The sequence below is a fragment of the Eubalaena glacialis genome, chromosome 18, assembly GCF_028564815.1.
Source record: "Eubalaena glacialis isolate mEubGla1 chromosome 18, mEubGla1.1.hap2.+ XY, whole genome shotgun sequence".
NCBI lineage: Eukaryota > Metazoa > Chordata > Mammalia > Artiodactyla > Balaenidae > Eubalaena > Eubalaena glacialis.
This window is the reverse complement of record NC_083733.1, coordinates 59,105,145-59,131,699: the sequence shown is the minus strand read 5'-3', so window position 1 is coordinate 59,131,699 and position 26,555 is coordinate 59,105,145. Positions and strand designations below refer to the sequence as shown.

The 26,555-nt window shown below is 42.2% G+C and overlaps 1 protein-coding gene and 1 pseudogene across 1 annotated transcript; both read right to left on the bottom strand.

The window, feature by feature from the left end:
* Positions 1 to 1,488: 1,488 nt before the first annotated feature.
* On the bottom strand, positions 1,489 to 3,025 carry LOC133078613 (recombining binding protein suppressor of hairless-like; annotated as a pseudogene).
* Positions 3,026 to 11,572: 8,547 nt separating this feature from the next.
* On the bottom strand, positions 11,573 to 26,262 carry ZNF233 (zinc finger protein 233). Its single transcript, XM_061173709.1, is given in 6 exon segments — positions 11,573 to 11,674; positions 11,677 to 13,416; positions 14,761 to 14,856; positions 15,393 to 15,519; positions 18,357 to 18,418; positions 26,217 to 26,262. Coding segments are annotated over 5 exon segments (2,007 nt in total). The 5' UTR covers positions 18,372 to 18,418; positions 26,217 to 26,262; the 3' UTR covers positions 11,573 to 11,645.
* Positions 26,263 to 26,555: the final 293 nt, after the last annotated feature.

The window sequence follows — 26,555 nt, the reverse complement described above, 5'->3', positions numbered from 1 at the left end:
AACACGTGTGAAGTGTGTCTACCAGGAAAGCCCATCAGACACACATTGCCCAAGCTTCCCACTGCAGGCTGGTCACGTAGTCACGCTCTGCCAAGCACGAACTCAAATTCCCGGCGCCCAGAAGGAAAGCAGGTGTTCAGCATAAGCCACATTGTTTGTACAAACAGTCAAGGCACAGTGAATCCCCATTAGCAGGAAATGGTGAGGGAACCCTACCAAAATCCAAGTTCCCAGATGTCGTTCATGACCTCGAAACAGGCTTTTCTACAGACAGTGGTCTCAGACCTGCTATTAACTCTTTTCGGGATAGGAGCTCTTTGCTGGGAAGGGAGAAAACAGAATGCACCTGTGGTTTGGGATTAACGTTGGAGGTACTGGTGTCAATTTATGCTTTTCAATATATACAGTTGACCCTTGAACAACTTGGGGGTTAGGAGCGCTGACCCTCTACTCAGTCAAAAATCTGAGTATAACTTATAGCTGGCCCTCCATATCCAAGGGCCCTCCATATCCACGGGCCCTCCATATCGGAAGTTCCCCATCTGTGGATTCAACCAACTGTGGATTGTGTATTACTGTACTATTTACTATTTTTTTCATTAATGACTAAATGGCCACATTTAATTCCAGGTAAGTGTTAGAACCTCTTGGATTACAACTATAAATACATTTTTTTATAAAAAGGAACACACAGAAATAACTATCAACGGTGTCTGAGAACAGAAACTAAGTCAATGTACGTTGCATGTATTGCAGGCAAGGCAGAGGCATTTTTTTTAAAGCTTTTGCACAGACTTCAAACAATCTTAAAAGAAATATGTAGGCCTTTACAAGATTTGACTTGCTGAAATCAAAACACCTTCCACTCATGAGAAGTCATAAGACTTCAGCTTTTAAAGAAAATAATAAAAAGAACAGTTCCAGCCTTAGACCAAAAAGACCTGGAGGAGTATGGTAATTAGATTAAACAAGCATGGTTAGGCTTGACACCTGAATGTACTTAAGAGCAAACGCTCAAAGGGGGTGGGGAGGAGAACGACCTATTTGGTAACAAAGGTGTATTATATATACTGTGATATAAAAAAAGTATGGTGAAAATATACCTTTTACTAAAGCTTATACAAGTTCCTTGGTCCATAAAAACTATGTTAGATTTTCATCTTCTAGTTTGATTACCTTTTACTCCAGCCACATCTCTATTTCTTGCCCATTTAAACAAAACCAAACACAAACCAACCAAACAAAAATAACAGCTGAAAAAAATCAATTTCCAAAAGTTTGTACATTTTGATGGTTTTTTTTGTTTGCTTTACTGTGGCTTCTGCACTTCAAATCAGCACTTGCAAGTAATGGGCTTTTTGAATAGTATCACTGAGTATGAAAAGTTTTCCCAAGAAACCACAAAAGATTGTTCATTTTTTTCTTTCTTTCTTTTGTCAACATTTTGCTGCACTCAAGTCAGTGTACGTCCTAGCAAAAAGACGGTATTTAGGACACAACTGTTGCTGTAGATGATGTGACATTGGTTGAATTTGTGCTGACATTTGTGTAATTCCCCTCGCTGTTTGTGTTTGACTCATTAGGGGGCACTTGGCTGGAGTTGGCTCGAAGGATTGCTCCCGCTGCACTGCAATGTGGCCATGGCGCCAGTTCTGGGGTGTAGGGCCCCGGTTCTGGGGTGTTGGTGGAATAAATGATTTCATCATTACGGACCAAAGTCATTGGAACCTGGACTGGCTGCCGGACCCCTCTCCAGACTGCTCGGAATGCAGAAATGTCTGGGACAACACAGAGCATACTCTCTCCACATCTGTACATAGTTTCAGCTTCTACATCCCTAAACCACACTCGTAAATTTGGAGTGAAATTCTGTCCTGTAAGTTCAAGCATTGCTACGTCCCCACCGCCATTCAACTGAAGACTGTCTACAACAGGCATGGGTATGACTGGGGCAAGGACAGGGCCCATCGCCTCGTAAAATGTATACTCTGCCTTATTCGTACTAATGATTGTCCAGGAAGCGCCATCATTTATCATCTCTTTATTTGGTTCTTTTGGGCATGGAGTGGCCTGAAACTGAATTATTCTTTCTTGAGAAAGGCACAAGTACATTCTTTCTGTATCCTTAAGGTAAAATGCACATTTATGGAGCTGTGACACAGGATCATCTGCATCCAGTAATGCGGTCTGCTTATCAACTTTCCTAATTATCAGTCTTGGGAGTGCCATGCCAGTAACTGAACACACAAGTTTGACTGTTTGTCCATAACGGATGTATCCATCGCGGTCTGTGAATTCTTCTCCTTCTGATTCATCATCATCTAAGAGATGAATGTAAAATGCTCCCCACTGCTGAGAACTGGCATGGAAATTACCTCCTTCTACATGCAAGTATCTGGTACTAACTGTCTGGGATCGAAGTCAGTTAAACAGAGCCACCTTTGTTCCTGAGGCAATGTATAAGTCAGCATTTTCAATGACTGCTTCTTTTTGGAAGGTTTGGAGATGACTTTTATCCGCTTGCTGAGGAACACACCAAAGTCATCACTATTGCCATAGAACATCTTTACAGACAGCATGAAGTGCTTCCTCTTGTCTGAATCAGATATATACAATGTTTTGGCCATGCAATAGTTCTTTCCTTCCAAGTTCAGCTGCTGCATTTCTTGGTCACTATTTCCTATTCCAATAAATGCACATGGTTGAGACTCTTGTTCAGGACAACCATCGCGTTCCATTTGTTCTTTTTTTTTTCTTCCATCCACTGCCCATAAGATACACATAAGGAGGAGGGCAAAAAAACCTTTTTTCATTTCCATATAACTTCTGTGCAACTATTGCATGAAGAATAAGTAGTTTGATCCCCTCGCTCTTTTAAATAATTTCGCATAGCTTCCCTAGTAAGTCGTTTAGATGGAGGCCGCTCACCAAATTTTCTTTTAATCCACGCCATGGTACTTCAAGAACATGTTAAGGTAAGCCACAGGCTGGAACACTTCGATGCCCCTCAAAACACCTCAGCCAGTGTATCTGTATCATTCTTCTTTCCTTTTGGGATAATAATGGTTCCAAAGAACTATAATGCTTCCATGTGAATGATAGTTTCATAATTCCAATGACTCATTAACATAACAAAAGACACCTTTATCACTCAGGAAATTCCATGGGTTTTAGGAGCTGTGAGCCAGGAACCTGCCACAACAGGCGCCATCTTCCACAAACTCTCGCCACAACTCCAACCCTCCTGTGTTATTTACTATTGAAAAAAATCCACGTGTAAGTGGACCCATGCAGTCCAAACCCAAGTTCAAGGGTCAACTGTATGAAGAAATATAGGGAAAAAAATGTGTATTGGGACTTCCCTGGCGGCCCAGTGGTTAAGACTCCTTGCTTCCACTGCAGGGGGCACAGGTTTGACCCCTGGTTGGGGAACTAAGATCCTGCATGCGTGCAGCATGGCCAAAAACAAACAAACAAACAAAAATGTGTATAAACACAATCACACACTCATCCCCTGCCAGTTCTGGGTATGAGAGAGCCCGGGAGCTGTGACTCTACAGTAATGAGTACACCTAGTACCCATATTTTGGCCTCTAATCACCATACCCCACTACATGGAAGAAGCCCTCCTTGTTAAAAGGAGGGGCTAAGTTGGAGAAGGTCATTTCGAGGATGTGACCACTGGTTGACCCATGAGCTGGACTTGGGCAATTGGAGGCTCCTTGCCCCCTCCCCTGTCTTTGGAATATGCAGTCCACGTGCCCCCTCCCCACTAGAAGCTGCCTCCAGGACACAGCCTTGAGACAGTAAGATGTTGTTAAGACCATCTGGATCTAATACATGACTGAACCCAGTTACGGCCTCTATATAAACTTTTAAGATTCTGGCAGGCGGGTGCAGAGATCTATTTGTCTTGCAGTCACCAAAGATAAGTCTAGTATGTGAGTTCCCTTATTAAACCTGCCACCTCCCAACCTGAAGTGATCTGCCTCTTTCTTCGGTCTCTCCCTGCCCTCTGTGTCTGGGGCTCCTGTTTCAAATTTCACCTAGGAGACTCCCGAGGGTGCAAATCAACATGCTGGGAAAGTACAAGGTAAGCCTCACATGTCTTGTGCCAGAAAGTAAGGGGGTGATTAAAGAATGATGGGGACATATCAAAAGTACACAGAAGCCAGCCTAAAGGGATCTGATGGCCAAATCTGGGTTAATTTAAGGATCAAAATAAGTGACAGTAACTGATCATAACACATTGAATAGATTAGAAATCCAGAAGTCTAGATTATATTAATAAATCAGTTAATGAGAGTTTAATGAAAAGCAGATATTTTCATGAACTCAAAGTACCACTCCACACACTACTTCCTGATTATAATGGAAAAAACTAGTAACTTTACAGTGAAAGGTCTAGCAGACATCATATGGGTCCAGCAATCAAAATTAACATCACCACAAATGGGATAAATAAAATTGTATGCCAAAAGAGCACATTATCACTTCTGTGATATTCTGGCCAAAGATGCATAAGCTGAATCTAATCACGAGGAAATATCAGACAAGTCCAAATTAAGGGATGTTCTACACAAGAACAAAAATAACTAGCATGTAATCTTCTAAAGTGTCAAGCTCATGGAAGTCTGAGAAACTATTCCATACTGAAGGAGCCTAAGGTGCTATGATGACTAAACGCATTGTGTGATCCTAGATTGGATAATTTTGCTATAAAGGACATTGTTGAGGCAATTGATGAAATGTGAATGGAATATGTGGATTAGATGGTAGTAATGTACAAATATTAATCTCCTGATTTTGGTTGTTCTAAAATGATTGTGTAGAAAAATATCCATATTTGTAATAATATACACAGAAGTATCCAGGGGTGATGGGGCATCATGCTAGTCTCAGAGTTCAGGGAAGGAAAATCCTTTGTTGCTGTACTTGTAACTTTTATGTAAGTTTGAAAATAATTGTTTTAAAAATTTAAGGGGGGGATTGTAGAGTTACCTTCCTGTGTAATTATGAAATTAGCTGCTACTAAGACTTTTGTTCTGGTTAGGATAGACTTATCTTAATACTTCAGATAATCCCTGAAATCTCAGTGGCTTAGTGCAAAAAAGATTTCTCACTCAAGTGATATCTAACAGAGGTCAGGCAGTCCTTCATCTTGTAGCTACATAATGTGGAACAGGTGGCACCCATAATTCATGGCTAGAGATCACTGTGGAAGAGGAAGGAATCACTTGGAATATTTTTATGGGCAATGCCAGGAAGTGGTGCACATAATTTTTGTCCTCACTCCATTGGCCAGAATTCAATCATATGGCTCCAATCCATATTGGAGGATGTGAACGTAGTATTCTTGTGTGCCCATAAAGAGAAAACAGTGTGTTGACAATATAGCAGTGTTTCTGTGATACTCTTAAAACATCACTTCGATAAACTTTCTCTCATGTGGTGGAGGCTAATGAATTTAAGGGCCTACACATTGATTAAAGTTCTCACCACATTTTATTTATTTTATGAATACACTCTCTGATAACTTGTATGACCTGACATTAGAAAAAGAACATTAGGTTATTTTTCTAATACGGTCTTTTTAATAAATCTGAAGACTCACCCCAATTACAATTTTCTTCCTGTGTAGAAGGTATGATAGCAGTTTGAGCATTGACGATAGCCATGGCTACAACCATCACATTTATGGATTTTGTTCTGCATTGATGTTTAATGATTGGGGAGACCAGAGGTATCTCTGGAATCCTTGCCATGCATGATACCAATAGAGTCCATCAACAGTGTAGGAAAACTGATGTCTTCCAAGAGTGGAGTGCTAACTGTAGCCCTTCCTGTAGCACGACCTACATGGATTGGACATAAATAAGTGTGCATGCTGTTTACTAAGACTTGAGGTGCAAATGAGGCCCCTACAACACTGTGCTATATTGTCTGTTGGTCACATGGCATCATCACTTCTTTTTACGACTGAATCTGTTAAGGGCGCCTGTATTAAAAGAGAAGACAGGAACAGCATAGCTCAGAATCCCCTTCCCCAGATGTTTCTTGGTTATAGTTGGTCATTGAAAAGGCACTCACATGAGACTTAGGAAGCATAGGAAGAAAAGGCATTATTCTCCGGAGGCAATTGCAGGAGGAATCGTGGACAGGCATGAGCTTCCAAGCATCCAAGTGAGCTTCTTAAGAATCATCCAGGGAATTCCCTGGTGGTTCAGTGGTTAGGAGTCTGTGCTTTCACTGTTGAGGGCCCGGGTTCAATCCCTAGTCGGGGAGCTAAGATCCCACAAGCCTCGCGGTGTGGCCAAAAAAAAAAAAAAAAAAAAAAAAGGAATCATCCATATTGATGCTGCTGTGAGTGCAACTGCTGTGTATGCTGAGCCACAGCTGTCATGCCAGCCAGGTGCAAAGCCAGCTTAGCTACTGAGGCTATTCTAGACGACAGCTTAGTTCCTTTTTCAGGCGCATTTGCTTTTGCTTTTTGTTGAATGATTCCAATCATAAATAAAGCTTTTAATACTTAAAAAAATATATCACCCATATTGGTACTATAGACTGAGATAGCTTGTGGGGCTTTCCACATCTTCAGCAGCTTCAGAGAAAACCCCTGAGTATCACTCATGTTGCTGCTGTAGACTGAGATTATTGAGATTGGCAGCAGCTTCTAAGAAAGCTCTTGAGAACCCAGTTTGGCGCTGCAGACTGGTGTTGGCTTCCCTGATCAACGTTCCCTTAGCTCTTCCAAACGTGTGCGTGCCTCTTATTGCCTGTATTAAAAGCATTCATGCCTGCAGAAACTAACACAACGTTGTAAGTCCACTATACTCCAATAAGAATTATTACTCCATGGGAATTCCCTGGTGGTCCAGTGGTCAGGGTTCCGTGCTTCCACTGCAGGGGGCACGAGTTTGATCCCCGGCTGGGGAACTAAGATCTAGCATGCCATGCGGCAGGGCAAAAAAAAAAAAACTATTACTCCCCGCCCCTCTCCCCCCCCCCCAAAAAAAAGCATTCATGCCTAGAATATACAGAGTGGCATCTGGTTCTCTACTAAACCCTGACAGGTCAATTACTGACCATATGTATAGAATTTCTGTCCTCTTGTGCAGACTCTGATGAGTAAGAAGGTCTGAACTATTATTCAAAATAATAAACTCTTCACATGTATATGGTTTTCTTTTCCTCATGCACCTCTGATGAATAAGATGAGCTTCACATGAAGTCCTTAATATCTTTTTCCTGTGTATGGAAGCTTCTCTCCCATGTGGGTTCTGAGATGGACATGAAGATCTGAACTCCAAATAAGCCCTTACTCCACTCATCCCATTCATGGCTGTTTTCATTCTTATCACATTCATTATATTTACAGGATTCATCCCCTGAGAGAACTCAGATGAGTGTGAAAACTCAGCTATATGCAAAAATCCTTTCCACACACATAGCACTTGTAGGGCTTCTCCTCCTTATGGACTCCAGTGAATATGAAGGTATTTGCTCTCCCTGAAGCTCTTTCCACTGCTATTCACAGTAAGTCCGCCCTCCTGAGTGAAAACTAAGTGGACTTGAGGAATATCACTTGAACTGAACTTGAAGAAACACTTTGCAGTCTCACCTCATTTTAGGATTTCTCTCCAATGTTCACCCTCTAGTGGACACGATGGGAGTTCTGGGCAAATCCCTCTCCACATTCCTCACTTGTTTAGAATTTCTTTCCTATACCCCTAAAACACAAATAAGTGACCTAAAGCCAAACCTCTTACCATGCACACTATACCTGTAAAACTATTATTCCCGTGTGAATTCAATGATGGCTGTAAGAGATGACTCCCTCCTAAAGCCCTTACCACATTTATACTGTTTTCTCCCTGAGAGAACAAATTGATGTCTGGGAATATATGAGCTGATCAAAATCATACCAACTATGTTATCTGATCATAATGGAATCAAGCTAGAAATTAAACTAAGAAACAAAACAGAAAACTCTCCAAACATTTGGAAATGGAATGAAAATAAAAATACAACATATTCAAATCTAAGGGTGCTGAAAGGGAAATTCATGCCACTAAATGTTTACCTTAGTAAAGAGGAAAGGTCTCAAAACAATAGTCAAAATCCCACTCACATAACTCGGAAAAGAGCAAAATAAATCAAAAGTAAGCACAAGAAAGGAAATAATAAAGAGCAGAAATAAGTACAATTAAAAACAGAAAAATAACGGAAAATCAATGAAACAGAAAGCCAATTCTTTGAAAAGATCCATAAAATTGATAAGCTTCTAGCAAGACAAAGACATTACCAATATCAAGGATAAAATGGGGGATATAATTACAGATGTTGCAGCCAATAAAAACTTAATAAAGGACTTCTATGAACAACTCTATCCAGGTAAATTCAACAACTTAAGAGAAATAGACCAACTCTTTGAAAACCAAACTACCCAAATTCACCCAATATGAAATAATCTCAATAGTCCTATAACTATTGAAGAAATGTAATCCATAATTTTAAAACTTCCAAAAAAAGAAATCTCTAAGCCCAGATAGTTTCACTGGAGAATTCTACTAAACATTTGAAGAAGCATCAGCACCAATTATACACAATCTCTTCCAGAAAATAGAAGCCAATATTATCCTGATACCAAAATTAGAGACAGTACAAAAGAAAGGAAGAAAGAACGAAAGGAAGGAAGGAAGAAAGAAAGAAAGAAAAGAGTTTATTTAGTCTGTAGCTAAGTGAAAACTTGAAGCAATCATAGAAATGTGACTGTTAATTATGTTAGGTGTGATGATAGCTTTCTGATTTTGTAAAAAATAGTCTATATTTAAGAGATGCCTATAGGTGTAAGAGATGCCATCAGGGATTTGCTTTAAATTATTTCAGCATGTAAGATAAAAAGGAAAAAGGGATAGATTAAGCAAATGTGGCAAAATCTTGACCATTGTTAAATTTGGGTGATGAATATATGGGGTCCATTGTATTTTCTCTTTTTGATTATTTTGGACGTTTTTCATAATTAAGAATTAAAATCTTGAATTTTTAAAGCCTGAATTTTACCAATACTGCTACTTGTGTGAACTAGGGCAATGGTTTAACCCTTCCTCATGTTACAATGGGAATAATATCACTTACCTCACTGAGGCTTCAACCTAGTAGGAATGGTGATCTTGAAGTATCCCTCAATGGATGTTAAGCTCTCTTTGTAAGAGTCATATCCCTTCTGAGAATGGACAAGATGTTTAACCAAGAAAGGAAATACTACTTCCTGGAATTTACTGAACTATCCTCCTTCTGGAAAAGGAGAAGGCAAATATGACAGAAGAGCCCATAATACTAGGTCAGTGGGGCTGAATGGAGAGCTGAATTCCCACTCCCCACCTCCCCACCTCACTCCCACCACCCACAGAGGTGAGGCAGTCCTAGGCAGTGCTCTAGGCTGAACGGGGACAGCTGAACTTTCAGCAGCAAGGAGGTAGAGGCAGTTGGCCCTCTGCCACCCCCCACCAGCTCCCCCGCTCCCACACACACAGTGTCAAAAGGGCCCAGAGGGAAGGTGAACTTCCATTCCCATTTGGACCTGTGTACTACACCTAAACAGGTGACTTCCTGCCAAAAAAGATCAAATGGGATCCAAAGTCTTGCAACATTGTACCCCAAATATCCAGGATACAATAAAAAAAAAAAATTACCCATCATACCAAGAATCAGAACAATCAGAACTTGAATGAGAAAAAACAATCAACAGACATCAATACCAAGACAATTTAGATGTTGGGATTATCTGAAAAGGGTTTTGAAGTAATTACATAATCCTCCTTTTTGTCTCAGCTAGTTTGAGTTGGGTTTTCTATTTCTTACAACTGAGAACATCCTAACGGTTATAAACATCCATGAGCTCCGGTAGCCCACCCCAGTGCCTGGTGTTGGCCCTGGATTTCTGATGGTAACATGAAACTTGAGATACCATAGAACTTAAGTAACCAGTGTCCTGGAAGGTAAGGTCCAGAAGAAAAAAAAAAATGTGGGAACAACAAGGTCCTACAGTATATAGCACAGGGAACTCTACTCAATATTCTGTAATAACCTATAATGGAAAAGAATCTGAAAAAGAATATATATATATATATATATATATATATGAATTACTTTGCTGTGCAGTTGAAACTAACACATTGCAAATCAGCTATACTCCAAAAAAACAAAGCAAAACAGCTGTGGGAAACTGTCCACTACCTCCAGTAAATATACACCTGAGTAAACCGTTCAACCAAGCAAACTTGAAAAATACAGAAGCATCTGAGAAGCATGGGGTGCTGTCCAAAATGCTCTGTGCCTTAACAGCTTAGTTCAACATCCAAAATGCATATTATATGTTCCCCCTTCTTTGTAGACCCCTTGCCAGGAAGCTTTATGGAATGAAAACCAAGTTTCTCTTTTTCCATTCAGTCTGTTCCTGTCACCAAAGACCCAACAAAAGAAAAATAGTGAAACTTACACCATACACAACTGATGGTACACTGTCCAGAGAAACTCTTAAATGATGTGATAAAAAATCGAGCCCTGGGCTTCCCTGGTGGCACAGTGGTTGAGAATCTGCCTGCCAATGCAGGGGACACGGGTTCGAGCCCTGGTCTGGGAAGATCCCACGTGTCGCGGAGCAACTAGGCCCGTGAGCCACAACTACTGAGCCTGCGCGTCTGAAGCCTGTGCTCCGCAACGAGAGAGGCCGCGATAGTGAGAAGCCCACGCACCGCAATGAAGAGTGGCCCCCGCTTGCCGCAACTAGAGAAAGCCCTCGCACAGAAACGAAGACCAAACACAGCCAAAAATAAATAAATAAATAAATAAAAATTTAAAAAAAAAAACAAGGAAGACGAGTATTACTGAGTTTAAAAAAAAAAAAAAATCAAGCCCTTTACTGCTTGAAAAGTGAAGCTGAGGAGGACAGGAGCCAATGGCAAAAATCTAACACTCAAATTGTAGACTGCATGATTTAACATATTTTTATTAACTTATCATTTCCTTGAATTAATTTTTAAGGCTTCTTCCAAGAATCCTTTTCCTAGTACAATTTATCGTGACTACTTGGGATTGAGCTCACTAACATTTTCAAATGTTTGTCCTATTCCTCTCCTTCAAGTGAGACAAAGTCCAGGGCACCTGCTCTGTTTGGCACTGGTTCCAGGTCACGGTCATACAAGCAGTAAACAGACTTCCTGCCCCCATGGAGCTTACATTCTAGTGGACATGGATTTTGTCATGTCCATCATTACACTTTTCCTAAAGTCCTGACGGTACTTCTCATTTTTAAAGCTTCTCCCCCATGTAGATTCTATTGAATGTAAAGGTTCTGACTGAAACCTACTGCACCATCCTTACAAGGTTTCTCTGCTGTGCATTCTCTTGAGAATTGTGACATTTTTGGCTCTGCTGGACACATTGGCCATACTCATACAACAAACAGGTCTCCTCCAATGGAATTCGGATGACTGTAAAAAAAAAGCAGCTCCCTCTTGAATGCTTAAAATACAACATTTTATAAATAGCCCCTGTTGTGGGCGTTTTCTGATGAAAATGAGAAGTCTACATTCTGAAGAACACTTTTATCACACTCTCTGCATGTACTGGATTGATCACCACTATGGACTCTCTGATGAACCTGAAGACATGAACTCTTGCTAAAGCCCTTACCACAGACAAAACATTTGTAGGGTTTCTCTCCTGTATGGACCCTCCGATGGGCTTGAAGATGGGAGGTCTGACTGAAGCTCTTCCCACACGTGCCACACTTATAGGGTTTCTCTCCCGTGTGGATCCTCTGATGAACGTGAAGGTACGAGTTCCAGATGAAGCCTTTCCCACATTCTTCACACTTGTAGGGTTTCTCCCCTGTATGGACTCTCTGATGGGCTTGAAGATGGGAGCTCCAACTGAAACCCTTCCCACACACATTGCACGTGTAGGGTTTCTCTCCGGTGTGGACCCGCTGGTGGTCTTGAAGATGTGAGCTCTGACTGAAGCCTTTCCCACATGTGTCACATCTGTAGGGCTTCTCTCCTGTGTGGACTCTCTGATGGGCCTGAAGATGGGAAATCTGACTGAAGTCCTTCCCACATGTGTCACATCTGTAGGGTTTTTCTCCCGTGTGGACTCTCTGATGGGCCTGAAGATGGGAATTCCGGCTGAAGTTCTTACCACACACATCACATTTGTAGGGTTTCTCGCCGGTGTGGATTCTCTGATGGGCTTGAAGGTTGGAGGCCTTACTGAAGTCTTTCCCACATACCTCGCATTTATATGGTTTCTCTCCAGTGTGAACTCTCTGAAGAGGATCAGAGCTCTGACTGAATATCCTGTCACATGCCTTCCATTTGGACGTTTTGTCTTGAGGGTAGGCTGTCTGATGGGCTTGAATTTGTGATGTCTCATTGAAGCCTTTACCACACAGCTCACATTTCCAGGATTTCTCGCCAGTGTTGTCTACACAGTGACTGTTGAGGTCCAAGCTATGACTGGAGCCCTTCCCACACCTGCCACCCCTACACAGATTCTCCCCTGGGTGAATGGGCTCATGAGTGGGAAGGGAGGAGTTCTGATTGAAGCTCTCAGCAGCACACACCCCACATCTGTAGGGTTTCTCCCCTGGCTTGGCTCTCTGACGGGTCTGCGGATGTGAGCTCTGACCCAAGTCCACCCCACACTCATCATTCCCACTGCGTTTCCCTCCTCTGTGAACACTGTAATGAATGTGAAACACTGAGTTATACGTGGTGCCCTTCCCACACTCACTACACACATGGGGCTTCTCTCCTACACGCAACTGCTGATGAAGTTCCACATCATAGCCAAGGCTGACACCTTTTCCAGTCTCATCAGAGGTCTCCTCTCCTGAGTGGATGATGCTATGCTGGGATGTGTTCTTCACAAAGTCTTTTCCATGATTATTGTGGCCACAAGCCTTCTCGCTTTTGTGTACTTCCTGATTGCCATGGTGATGAGAGATCCTTCTCATGACACAGTGATCACACTGACACAGTTTATCTTTTATGTCAATTTGCTGACACCTACTCTGATAATTCTGTGACTCTCTCAGATACATTTTCCTGCAGAAATCCCAGGAGGTCTGAGTTGGAGACTCTTGATTTTTGATACTTGTGGAACTCTCCCCTTGAAGCTTTCCTACATAGTTCTCATCTTCAGGAACCTGAGTAGAATCTCCTGACCACGCCTCACAGGAGGAATCATCTTGTTTTGGCAACTTCTTGCCTTGCAGCTTTATCATTGAGTCCTGAGTTCTGGTTAATTTACTTGTAAACTGTTCCCATATCTGCCAGCACATAAGGCCTTCATGTAAAAGCTGTCTTAATCCTGCTTCTTGAAGAGTCTCTATCTCATTTTGGTTCCCGTGTCCTGGAAGGATAAAGAGAATTCAGAGATGAAAGTGAGGACAAGTTCAGGGACAAAAAAAAATTTCACAGGTCGACCGTGCTGGGAGACCCTATTCAACCAGTGGAGAGTTCAGCTGGACTCTTAGTTTTTTCATGCTTATGGAAACAAAGAGCTGATAAGTAGCCTCCTATTCACTACGTGTTAATGAAACTCATTTAGAACTAACATACTGAGACTTATGTACGAGGTCAAAATTAGAAATACAGTGTTACAGAGCAGGGGACGTGCTCAGCAAAAGTGAAAAGAAAAGATTTGCAAAGGGAAACATCTCCTCTGTCCTGATAATGAACCCATGAGATGATAACTTTATTTCCTTAATTTAGCCATTATATGCACATGTTAATACATAAGCTAGATATGAGAGAATTCCTCTTTATTTCAATGATGTCCTAATATAAAATATTCAACTTGTGAACATTATAACTGGGAATAAAAACTAGAAAACTTATTCCCTTAACTGACACATCCTATGGGAGTAAAAAATCCTATGATAATTATTGCCACTTAATTTGGCTGAATTTTCTGATAAGCCTGAATAGCTAATATTATCTTCCAGGTTTTGTAGATATGAATCTGCAAATACCAAAAGTTGCTGTGGTAGCCAGCATCCAAGACAGTCCCCAGAAGGTATCCACACCCTATTGAAGTCCCCTCCACAACCTTTCAGGATTGGCCTGCGAAGCCAACAGGATATGGCAGATGGGATGGTATGTCACTTCCAAGGTTATGTCATAAAAGACACTGTGATTTCTGCCTTCTACTCCCTTGGGTGTAATTATCTTGGGGAAACCAGCTGCCACGTTTTGAGGACATTCAGGCAGCCCTAGGGAGAGGCCTGTTTGGCAAAGAACTGAGGCCTCCTGCCAACAGCCAGGGAAGAACTGAGGCCTCCTGTCAACAACCCTGTGAATGAGCCCATCTTGGAAGCACATCCCTTGAGGCCCATCAAGCCTTCAGAGGATTGCAGCTCATGCAGACTCCTTGAGATCTTATGAGATCATGAGCCAGAACTACCCTGCTAAGCTGCCCCCAGATTCCTGACTCACAGAAACTATAATGCCTGTAGTTCTAAGCGGCAAAGTTTAAGAGCAATTTGTTATACAGCAATTGATGGCTAATACAAGTACCATAGAAATCAAAATTAGATTAGACATTCATCAGAAGATTAACAGTGTTCTGAAATAATCCTTTCATCATACTGATATATTCTCCACTCATGAGCTGTCTGCAGGAGGAGTGGACAGTGAGATCCACTTAGCACCATTCTCTGTGAGCTGCAAGGACTCAGACCTGCATGGTTCTCACCTGAACACCCAGCTCCTTGGGTTTCTGGCTCCATCACCCAAAGCTTCTCTTTTCTCCCCAGCTGTAGTATCATATCTAATTTGAAAGGTTGATATCCTGTGAAAAAGAAATGGCACATATGTAAGGTGAGTACACTAAAGGCAAAATTTTTAATTCCAATGCTACAATCTTTATGCACTGTAAGTAGTATTTTTCCAAATTCTGATCGTGACTTGGTGTAATAAATACCTCTTATGCTGTGATCTGGTAGACAAATACACAGATGTACATCACCAAATCGAGGGATCGATGACTCGATCCTAACCACTATCTACTTTTATCACATCTCCTTTCCTGCCTTAACTCACAATTTCTGTTGCACTATATGCAGTTCCTGACAAGAAGCTATGCTATTCTGTCCTATTTCATTAAATGAAATAATGACGCAATTTGCTAATTGACTTTAAAACCCCACCAAGATGTCGCAACTACAGTTTGAGAAAATAGACAAGGTAGAGACGAGATGTCCCACTGGGATGAGGAAATTCAGGCCCCCAGATTCAGGGAAGCATTTCAAGAGCCCCAAGTCTTAAATGTTTGAAACCAAGGCACTCCTGAGGGTTGACACTGAGTCACAGGGTGCCCGTCCTCACCCACTGAGACCAGGTTCCAGAAGTTCTCCAGCATCACGTCTCGGTACAGCTTCCTCTGGGTGGAGTCCAGCAGCCCCAGCTCCTCCTTGGTGAAGGTCACAGCCACGTCCTTGAAGGACACTGGCTCCTACGACATCAAGCACACACGTAGCCTCAATCTTATGATCAGTGGCCACTGGGAGAGGGACGGCACTTAGTGGGTGGAGAGGGTGGGTGGGAAGTTGTTCTAGATCCTGGGGACCTTGAGTCTACCTTATGTAGTTTCCTCCTCTTCTCCATCCCACATGTCAATGCCACATGCTAAATATTGAAATATATTTAAGATCATTGACTTTTTTTTTTTTTTTTGGCCGTGCCTCGCGGCATGCAGGATGTGGGATCTTAGTTCCCTGACCAGGGATGGAACCTGTGCCCCCTGCAGTAGAAGTAAGGAGTCCTAACCACTGGACCGCTGGGGAATTCCCTTATGATAGTTGCTTTAAAATCCTGATCAGATGGATGAAACTTGAAGACATTATGCTAAGTGAAGCCAGCCAGTCACAAAAGGATTATGTGCATGATTCCACTTATATGAGATACCCAGAGTAGTCAAATATATAGAGACAGGAAGTAAAGTGATGTTTGCAAGAGATTGGGGGGTGTGGGGGGATAGGGAATTACTGTTTAATGGGTATGAAATTTCACTTTGAGAAGATGAAAAAAGTTCTGGAGATGTGTGGTGGTGATGGTTGCACAACAGTGTGAATGTACTTAATACCACTGAACTGTACACTTAAAAATAGCTTGAATGGTAAATTTTATGTTATGTATATATATATTTTGAAATTATTTTATTTTTGGCTGCACTGGGTCTTAGTTGTGGCACACGGGATCTTTAGTTGCGGCATGCAGGCTCTTAGTTGCAGCATGCAGGCAGGATCTGGTTCCCCGACCAGGGATTGAACCCGGGCCCCCTGCATTGGGAGCGTGGAGTCTTACTCACTGGACCACCAGGGAAGTCCCTGTTATGTATATTTTACCACAATAAAAAATGTCCATCAAGAGGTGAATGAATAACCAAATTGTGGTATATCCATACAATGAAATACTATGCAGCAATAAAAAGGAACAAACTGTTGACCTGTATTCAAAAACATTCTGATGAACAAATGAAGCCAGACACAAAAAGAGCATATACTGTATAATTCCATTAAGGTGAAACTCAAGAAACGATGAATCTGATCTGTAGTGACATAAAGTAAATCAGTTATTGCCTACAGTCAGGGATGTGGGATTGGGATTAACTGGGGCACCAGGTAACCTTTTTGGTGATGGAAATGGTCTACATCTAGATTGTGGCAGTGGTCACGTGGGTATGTATATTTGTCAAAATTGATCAAATACATTTATTATATGTATATTACATGTAAATTTCACCTCAAAAATGATTTTAAAAGACACAATTAAGAAAACAAATTGACAAATCACAGAATGGGAAAAAATTACAGTACGTATATCTAACAAAGGACTTGAACTCACAAAACATAAAGAACCCCTCAATAATAAAAAGTAGAAGCCACATTTTTAAATGGGCAAATGACTTTAACAAACTTTTCATAAAGGATATGCCAATTGCAAAAACCCATGAAAAAGTATTCAACGTCATGTATCACGAGGGAAATACAAATTACAGTCATGGTGAGATGTCATTTCATTAGAATGGCTAAAATAAAAAAGATCTACAACACCAAATGATGGCAAAGAGGTAGAACAAACTGGAACTTTCATGCACCATTGATGAGTTGTTAAATGGTACAAGCACTGTGGAAAACAGTTTATATTCACCTACCACTTCTAGATGTTTACCCAAGAGATATGAAAACATATGTCCTCAAGACCTGCGCAGAATGCTCATGGGAGCTTTATGCATTAACAATTAAAAGCTGCAAACAACTCAAAGGTCCTTCAAAAGGATAAGCAAACTGATATATTCATAAAATGGAATATAATAAAAAGGAATGAATTATTGACACCTGCAACAGCACAGATGAATCTCAATAACTTTATGCAGGGTGAAAGAAGCCAGACACAAGAGTACACACACTATGATTTCACTGATTATATTTAATTTGAAAACAAGTAAATCTAGTGATATGATGACAGATCAGAACAGTAGATGCCTCCCAGGGGTAAGAAACTGTCTTGAAAGAGACATGAGAGAACTTTTTGGGGTAATGTAGGTAATGTAAATGTTCTATTTCTTGTTTTGTGTAGTGGGCTAATGCAATTATACAACTTGCAAAATGGGGTATACAACTGTCATTGACCTGTAATTTTTGTAAGTAAATTATATTCCATTTTTAAAAGCCCTATGCAAAAGTGTTATGAATCAAAGCAAAACTTATTCAGAGGTACAGCAGTCTGTATGCTTAACTGTAGCTTCTAAAATGTTAGACAAAAAATAGAACCCTTCTCAGACAATACATAGAAGAATGCTGAGTCATAAAAACTCAAGTGTTAACATTAAGTGAAAAAATAAAATTGAAAATTATAAATATACTGTGATTATAATTATATTAAGTATAACTGATTTACAAGCAGTGTAGTAGTTTGGTTTTTTAAAATTTCTTGATATCTATGGATTTCTGTACTCTTATTTGCGAAATGAAGATGATAAAATAAAACAAACCAAAACCAAAAATAAAAACTAGAACCAATAAAAAAGCGAGTACCTGGGAATTCCCTGGTGGTCCAGTGGTTAGAACTCAGCATTTTTACTGCAGTGGGCTCGGGTTCGATCCTTGGTCAGGGAACTAAAATCTCGCAAGCCACGCATGGCACGGCCAAAAAAAAAACCAAAAAGGCAAGTACCTGGCATGTAACGAACATATGTTTTCTTCCTTTATCCTTCCCATGGAAGAGAAAAAGGATGTGTCTAATCTTTGAGAAAAGAGATGTAATTTTAAGAGATAAAACTCAACTCACCTGGAACTTGGTCATTTTCTCCAGCCCCTTCTGGGGTAGGGCAGAGTCCTGGGAAGACACAACTGACAAAAGAGAAGGAAGCCATGAGACGTAGGTCCAAGCCCAAGTGGTGGCTCTGTGTGAATCACCAGCCCCCCAGCCAGGGGCTCCTGTGCAGTGAACAATCTGCTCAAGTCTAAGCAGCGAGGCTCACACAAGAGTCCCTTGTGGTGGCTCCCAGGGTTCAGGGTCATCATTCTTGCCCTGGGTATCAGGGGAAATGAAAGGCAGTGGAATGTACTGGTATGAGAGTGCACTCTGGGGCCAACAGGTCTGGGGTCAATCCTGGTACTGCTACTGTGACATAATATACTGGTTTCCGCCCCCAGCTCCTGACACGGGGCTCCTGAAATCCTTGTAATTTCCTGGATGCTAGGAGTGTCTTTTGTTCTAATGAGGTGACTCTTGGGGGGCTCCTGTATGGGGACTGGTCAGCAGAAAGACCAAAGCTTGATTAGATGGCTTGGAATGTTCAGCCGCACCCCCTACTGTCCAGGGAGGGGAGAGGGGCTGGAAATGGAGCTAAGAGTTCATCATGCCCAAGTGAGGAAGCCTCCATAAAATCCCAATAGTATGGGATTCGCCTTATGTCATATCCTTTATCATATCCTTTAACAAACTAGCAAATGTTAAGCGTTTCTCTGAGTTCTGTGAGCCGCACCAGCAAATAACTGACTCCAAAGTGGAAGAGTCTTGCAAACCTCTGATTTGCAGCCAAGTCAGACAGAAGTTGTGGGTAACCTGGGGGCCTTCTACTTGCAAACGGCATCTGAGGTGGGGGAGGGTGATCTCGTGGGACTGAGCCCTTAACCTGTGGGATCTGAAGCTATCTCCAGGAAAAGAGTGTACGAATTGAGCTTAAGTTGTAGGGCACCCAGCTAGTAAAGTAGAATTGCTCAGCGTGGGGAAAAACCCACCCACATCTGGTGTCAGAAATGTTGTGAAGGTGCTAGGAGTGTGAGAATAGAGAGGAACACAGGAGGAAGAGTGAATTGTTCTTACAGAGCTACTAACGCTGCTTAAATTAATTAACCTCCCTCTGCCTCAAATCTGTCACCTGCAAAATGAGAACAGTTCTTCCTTACAGGATTGCTCAAATGTGCGAGTCAAACGTGTGAATAGATGGAAACTTATAACTGATTCCACTTCAGAAAAGCAGGTAAATATTATACATCATAAAACTGCTCTTGCAAATGTCCTCTGCCATCAGTTCCAATAAAGGGGTCTTTTTTTTTTTTTTTTTTGGCTGCGTTGGGTCTTCATTGTGGTGCGCGGGCTTCTCATTGCAGTGGCTTCTCTTGTTGGGGAGCACGGGCTCTAGGAACGGGGGCTCAGTAGGTGTGGCTCGCAGGCTCTAGAGCGCAGGCTTAGTTGCTCCGCGGCATGTGGGATCTTCCCGGACCAGGGCTTGAACCCGTGTCCCCTGCATCGGCAGGCGGATTCTTAACCACTGAGCCACCAGGGAAGCCCCAAGGGGTCTTTTTTAACATCCAGATTTCAGAGGCTGTACAATGCTTTGTCTTAAGAAATTCACCTTTATCTCTGACAAGTCCATAGTTCTGATTGGCTATATTACTTAATAATTTCTGGCCCTGTAATGATGGTTCATTGATACCAGTATCTGGTTTTGTAAAAGGTATAAATACTAGCAAATTTTCTTCATGCAGCCAGAAGAGTCTCAATGGCACATCCCCCTCTGCCATGCTGACTGTAGTAAAGAAAAACTATTTTAAAATATGACTGCTAGTTTTTTTTTCATTTTAAACAAAAGTCCGACAGAATGTCTCAATGAACAATATTGTAGTGGCCATAACAGATCCTAATTTATAAGGGTGCTTTGGGGATTAAGTGAGCAAGTCCAATAGCCCCGAATAGGCAAGTCCATCCAGACAGAAAGTAAATTAGTGGCTGCCAGGGGCTGGGAGGGCAGCAAGTGAGAAGTGACAGCTCAGGGGCACGGGGTTTCTTTTGGGGATGAGGAAGATGTTCTGGAATTAGCTGGTGGTGATGGCTGTACAACCTTGTGAATATACTAAAAACCAGTGAGTTGTATACTTTAAGGGTGACTAAAGCAGACTTTAGTATACTAAAGGGTGACTCTTATGATATGTGAATTACATCTCAAGTTAAAAAATAGGGGGAAAAAAAAAGCCTTGGCTCAGTGCCTGGCACATAATACAAGCTCTCAGTAAGTGATGGTATGATGATTATTGCTCCCATTTAATGGATGAGGAAGCTGAGGATTCATGAGATTAAGTTACTGATAATCACAGAGCTGGTGAGACCTGACTAACCTGAAATCCAACTCTGACTCCGGAAACCGTGCTCTTAATCCAGTCACTGTGTCTCTAATCACAAACACACAGAAGAGATGGGAGGGGTGTCCTTGGGGAGGAGAGAAAGGGGAGTTGGAAGGTACACACTCTGCTGAAAGTGACCTGCTGAGCACTCTTCTGACAGCTCTTTGCATCTATTTCCACATCTGTACAACGGGGATAAGGAGACTATCGAGCTCATAGGGGTGACAAGAGGTTTCAGTGAATACATGCAAATAAGCGTTAAATGTATGATAGCGTCTCATGTTCGTGGGTCCTGCTGCTTTAGGCAAAAGCACTCCCGTAGGGATGAGAGCAATGTATCCGCTCCCCAAAGCTTGGAAGATAGATCATTCATAACCCCCAACTCCCTTGCACTGGCCCTATACTTGCTGCACCCTCCTGCTCTGCTCTGCTCAGCAACACGGTTTTGCAAGCAGACCTGACATTTCGCCGTATTTAGGAGGAGAGAGCAAGTGGGGTCTGGGGTGCCTGGCTCAGCTCTGCTCGCCTCTCACCCTTCAAATCCCAGTCCCCAGAAGTCGTCTATCGCCTGGGGGAGGTTGAGAGGATGGTGAGCCGTGAAGCATCTGTTTTGCTTCTGAGATGATTAACACACTTTTTTAATCCCAGCGCCTAGAATATAATGAGTGCTCAAAACACATGGAATCAAAGGATGACCGAAGACACACTTTGTCGGGCAAGGATCAGACTGGTCCATCTCAGAGGTTCCTCTGAGCCGTAAAATTCTGCGGCTGTTCCTGATTGGGAGGAGGAGAGGATGAATTGTATCTTCCAATTTTTTCCTCTGGGTTTCTTTTTTTGTTTTTTGGCCATGCCGCACGCCTTGCAGGATCTTAGTTCCCCACCAGGGATTGAACCCGTGCCCCGTGCAAGTGGAAGCGCGGAGACCTAATCACTGGTTTTGCTCAAGCAACACTAAGGTCATCCTTAAAAGTAAAATACTCAGGGACTTCCCTGGTGGTCCAGCGGTTAAGACTCTGCGCTCTCAATGCAGGGGGCCCAGGTTCGATCCCTGGTCAGGGAACTAGATCCCATGTGCCGCAACTAAGACCCGGTGCAGCCAAATAAATAAAAAGTAAAATATTGATAAAAGGAATAATTATGGGCTCTGGATAAGGCAACCCCTATTTATTTATTTTAAAACATTCATTCATTCAACATGATCAGGTATTTACTCAAATGTCATCGTCCTCAGAGTTCTTCCATGGACATGCTTTATATACTCTAAATCCCCTGCTCCACCGCTTCCCTTCTTCTCCAGTTCACTGCCCTTTTATATTTAGGGTCATCCCTCTCTATCTTATTAATGTACCTCTTATTTTTTTGTTTTTTTTTGGTCCATGCCTCGCAGCATGTGGGATCTTAGTTCCCTGACCAGGGATCGAAACTGGGCTCCCTGCAGCAGAAGCACAGAGTCTTAACCACTGGACCGACAGGAAAGTCCCTAATGTACATTTTAGTTATTCATCTTGCTTATATCAATCCACGTTTTTGCAGTGTAGGCCGCATTGTTTTAGTCTCCTTCTCCAGTGCCCAGAACAGTTCATGGCATGAAGCAGGCACTCAACACAGATTTGTTTAAAAAAAAAAAAAAAAAAAGGTGAATGACTGAGGGGACTTCCCTGGTGGTCCAGGGGTTAGGACTCCGTGCTTCCATTGCAGGAGGCGCGAGTTCGATCCCTGGTCAGGGAACTAAGATTCTGTCTGCCACGAGGGGTGGCCAAAAAAAAAAAAAAAAGGTGAATGACTGAATGAGTAGTTGATAAAGATACATCCTGTATTATATTAGCTGAGTACTTCATTACTATTCACCAGGATCTTTCACTCATTCATTCATTCAACGAATACTTACTGATTATCTAGCATGTACCAGGCACAATTCTATATATTAAAGATACAGCAGTGGATAAAATCCCTGCTGTCATGAAGCTGATATTATAGTAGAGGATAGGTAATAAGCCAACCAACAGATAAGTATATAATGTGCTAGCCAGTGGTAGACACTGCTAAGAAAAATATGGCAGGGAAAACGGGGATGGAGAGAGATGGGGAGGTGCTATTTTAGGAAGGACGGTTTCAATTCTAGTGCTATAGTTCCTGGGTGAGTGACGTTGTGCAGATCAATTATCCTCTTGTGCCTCATTTGTAATAACATGGGGATAATAACAGGGACGTTTTGAGGAATAAATGAGTTAATACATGAAAAGCACTGGAAACTCTGCCTGAGTCGTAATAAGCTCCCAATAAACTCCACCAGGATATTGTTATGACCTGGTGATGAATACAGAAATGGTGCATTACTCCTGGTTTGTTCTAAGTAAATTTGTTTTAGGACATGAAAAGCATTACCAATAACTGTATATCAACTTGTAAATACTCTGAAAAGCTGTGGCTTCTGAGTATAGCCAAGAGTGAGTGAGATAAAGGAGAAGTAATAACTACGTGGATCGTTTTTATTGTTTTGTCACTTAATCCATTTTCAGGAATTCAAAAAACCATCTCTCAGAGCTGCAGGCCCCTGTAGCCATCTACCAACTGAAAACCTGTACCAGCCACAAACACTTAACTGAATAACTTCTCTCTGTAAACCTTGTCACAGTGCTGGGCACACTGGAAAGAATACAACACAGTCCCCACAATGTAGGAATCAAGACCAATTGGAAACCATGAGCAAATTAAATTCCAAATGAGAAACAAAATCCATAACCTTCTTTAACTGCAACTCTTTCAGGGGGGCCCCTAGCTTTCTCACTAGCCACCATTCTCCTAGTTACTATGTGAAAACTTTGGAACTGTTAATGTCCTCTCTTTCTCTTGACCTCTATATATTTATGATAATCTAGTATAAATCCTCTTCACTCAAGGTCTGGATTTTGTATTAAAATACTCAAGCAAAAAAAAAAGGAGGGTGGATTATGTAAGATTGACAAACGGTATACAACCGTTGAAGGTTGACAAGGGTTGATGGCTATGTGAGAATTCATTATATTATTTCCTGTATGTTTGTGCTAGAAAATGTTCATAATTACAAGTTACCAAATATAAAAGTACTACAAGTATGATAAAATTTTTGAGAAGCATAGAAAAATATATATACAAAGAAATAACTAAAGAGAAATACATTAACATGTTATAGTTATCTCTACATTCTGGTTAATTATGGATAATTATTGGCTTTCTTCATCTATTTCTCGTATTTTCTATGAAGAGCACAAATTACTTCTATAATCAGAATATGAATGTGACATCATATAAAATTACAAGAAATTAATTAGGACTTCCCTGGTGGCGGAGTGGTTAAGAATCCGCCTGCCAATGCAGGAGACACAGGTTCGAGCCCTGGTCCGGGAAGATCCCACATGCCACGGAGCAACTAGGCCCATGAGCCACAACTACTGAGCCTGCGCTATAGAGCCTGCAAGCCACAACTACTGAGCCCAAGTGCCATAACTACTGAAGCCCGTGCGCCTAGAGCCCGTGCTCTGCAACAAGAGAAGCCACTGCAGTGAGAAGCCCGCGCACCACAAGAGTAGCCCCTGCTCGCTGCAACTAGGGAAAGTCTGCGCACAGCAACAAAGACCCAACACAGCCAAAAATAAATAAATTAATTAATTAAATAAATTTTAAAAAAAGAAATTAATTAAATGAGCACAGCCTTCAGGTCCTCTAAGGTCCTAAATTATTACCAAACGACCCTCCCTCCTTCATTCACAGGGGTTATTTACCATGTTAGGGCTGAAGGAGAGTGTTACCCAACCGACACGCAGCAAAGCCAGTCTACTGACACCAGGTAGTGGTGAAGGAAAGTACAGCATTTACTGCAGGACGCCAAGCAAGGAGAACAGGCAGCTCATGTTCAAAAGACCCAAACTCTCTGATAGATTTCAGTGAAGGGTTTTTAAAGACAGTGTGAGGGAGGGGGTCACAGGTGTGTGATCAGCTCATGCACAATTCTCTGACTGGCTGATGGTGAGGTAACAGGGTGTTGTTTTGGGAATCTCAATCATCAACCTGGTTCCAACACATCTGGGATCTACCTGCTGGTGGTCAGCATGCAGTTAACTTCCTCCACCTGGTGGGGGGTTTAGTATCCACAAAACAACTCAAGGATGTGGCTCAGGATATTATCTCTAGCCCTTGAGGAGGAACTAAAGGTCCTCCCTGACTTTGTTTTATGGCTAAACTATTATTTTTGTCTTGCTTGACTGTTTTCCTTTGTTTCTGCGTTTTCTTGCTTATCTGACTAAATTTGCTCTTTGGAACTCAGGGAAGGCCTAGGAGACTAAAGCTTTTTTATAAACAAGAGGTGAGGGATACACGGTGGGTAGGGGAGGTCTGTCCCCAGGAAGGCCCCAGAGTGTCCCGCTCAGTTTCAAGAGTATGGCTTAAAGGTCAAGAACGCAGGCTGCTTGGGTTCAAATTCCCAGTTCTGTCTCTTCTCTGTTGTTTGACTTTGAGAAAATTACTTAAATTCTTCACCTATCAATGTTCTCATCTGTAAAATACAGATAATGACCACATCTTTGTTATAAAGATTAAGCTAATTAATGCATATAAAGGCTGTAGAAGAGTACCTGGCATTCACTATGTTAACAAATTATTATTACTCATTCATCAACACGTCTCATCCAACCTCCCATTTATTCTATAAACATTCGACATTTGCCCAGGAGTAAAAATCTGCTAATGAATGAAGGAAATCTGTTGCCCAACTGAGAGTAGAAATGACACAGCACGATAAATTCTCTCACTTTGGGACAATGTTGCCAGGAGTCATGGGTCATTCCCTCCTCTCTGCAACCTCTTTGAGAAATCAGGGTCGGGAAAGGAAAGATATCATAATCGTGTCTCAGGTCCAGGATAAATCACAGCGGACATCCCCAGGCACCAGCTGGGGGTGAGACCCACTCCTTCCTTTAAAAAAGGTGGTGGGGTCATTAGGAATCCACGAAAAACCCCTCTTCCCGCAGGGGTCAGAGAAGAGCCAGTGGCTCTGCAGCTGGAGCTCAGAACCCACCACGGGCTCACAGAGGCTTTCAAGGACTGAGCGCTTCTCGAAAGAAATAAGACTGAGAACGACCGACCGCCTTTTCACAGGTGCCAGCGACCGGTTCTAAGCATTTTCACATCACGTAAATCTCACCACATGCTTACTAGGGAGGCACTACTATTAACTCCACTTTGCAGAAGAGAAATGGAAAAGTGAAATAACTCTACGAAGAGTACATCCCGAAGAGACCGCAGAGCGTGCAGAAAGTAGGGGAGGCGAGGGAAACCGAGCGTCCGGAGACTCTCAAACCCGGAGACCGCGACCCTTGCCCGCCTACAACTCGGGTACGCGCGAACCGCCCCAAACACCGAGGTGACGAAAACCGTCGCCCCTGCCCTCCACGGCTTCCATTCCCCAAGGGCGAGGGTGGCACCTGCGGATTCCACGCCCAGGCAGGCTCGGAAGAGACTTGGGTTCTAGGTACTGACTCACCTCACAGCAGGTACTGATGACCGCGGCCTCTCACTCCTGTAGCGGAAGGGCCCGGACTACACGCCGCTCCTGGACCACACTTCCCAGAATCCTTCAGCGGAACAAGGGCTACACCTCCTCCCTTCCAGAGCGGAAGTGGCTCTGACTACCCGGCGCTGCTGGACTACACTCCCCAGAATCCTCGGCAAAGTAATGCCACGTTTTTTTTTTGTTTGCTTTGTTTTGTTTTTAAATATAAGCCGGTTCAGTTCAGTCAGTTTGGAGGCGCTATTAGCGCTTGATCTTTTTCTTTTCCTTCCTTCCTTCTATTCTGGAGGGGTTTTTTTTGTTGTTGTTAAT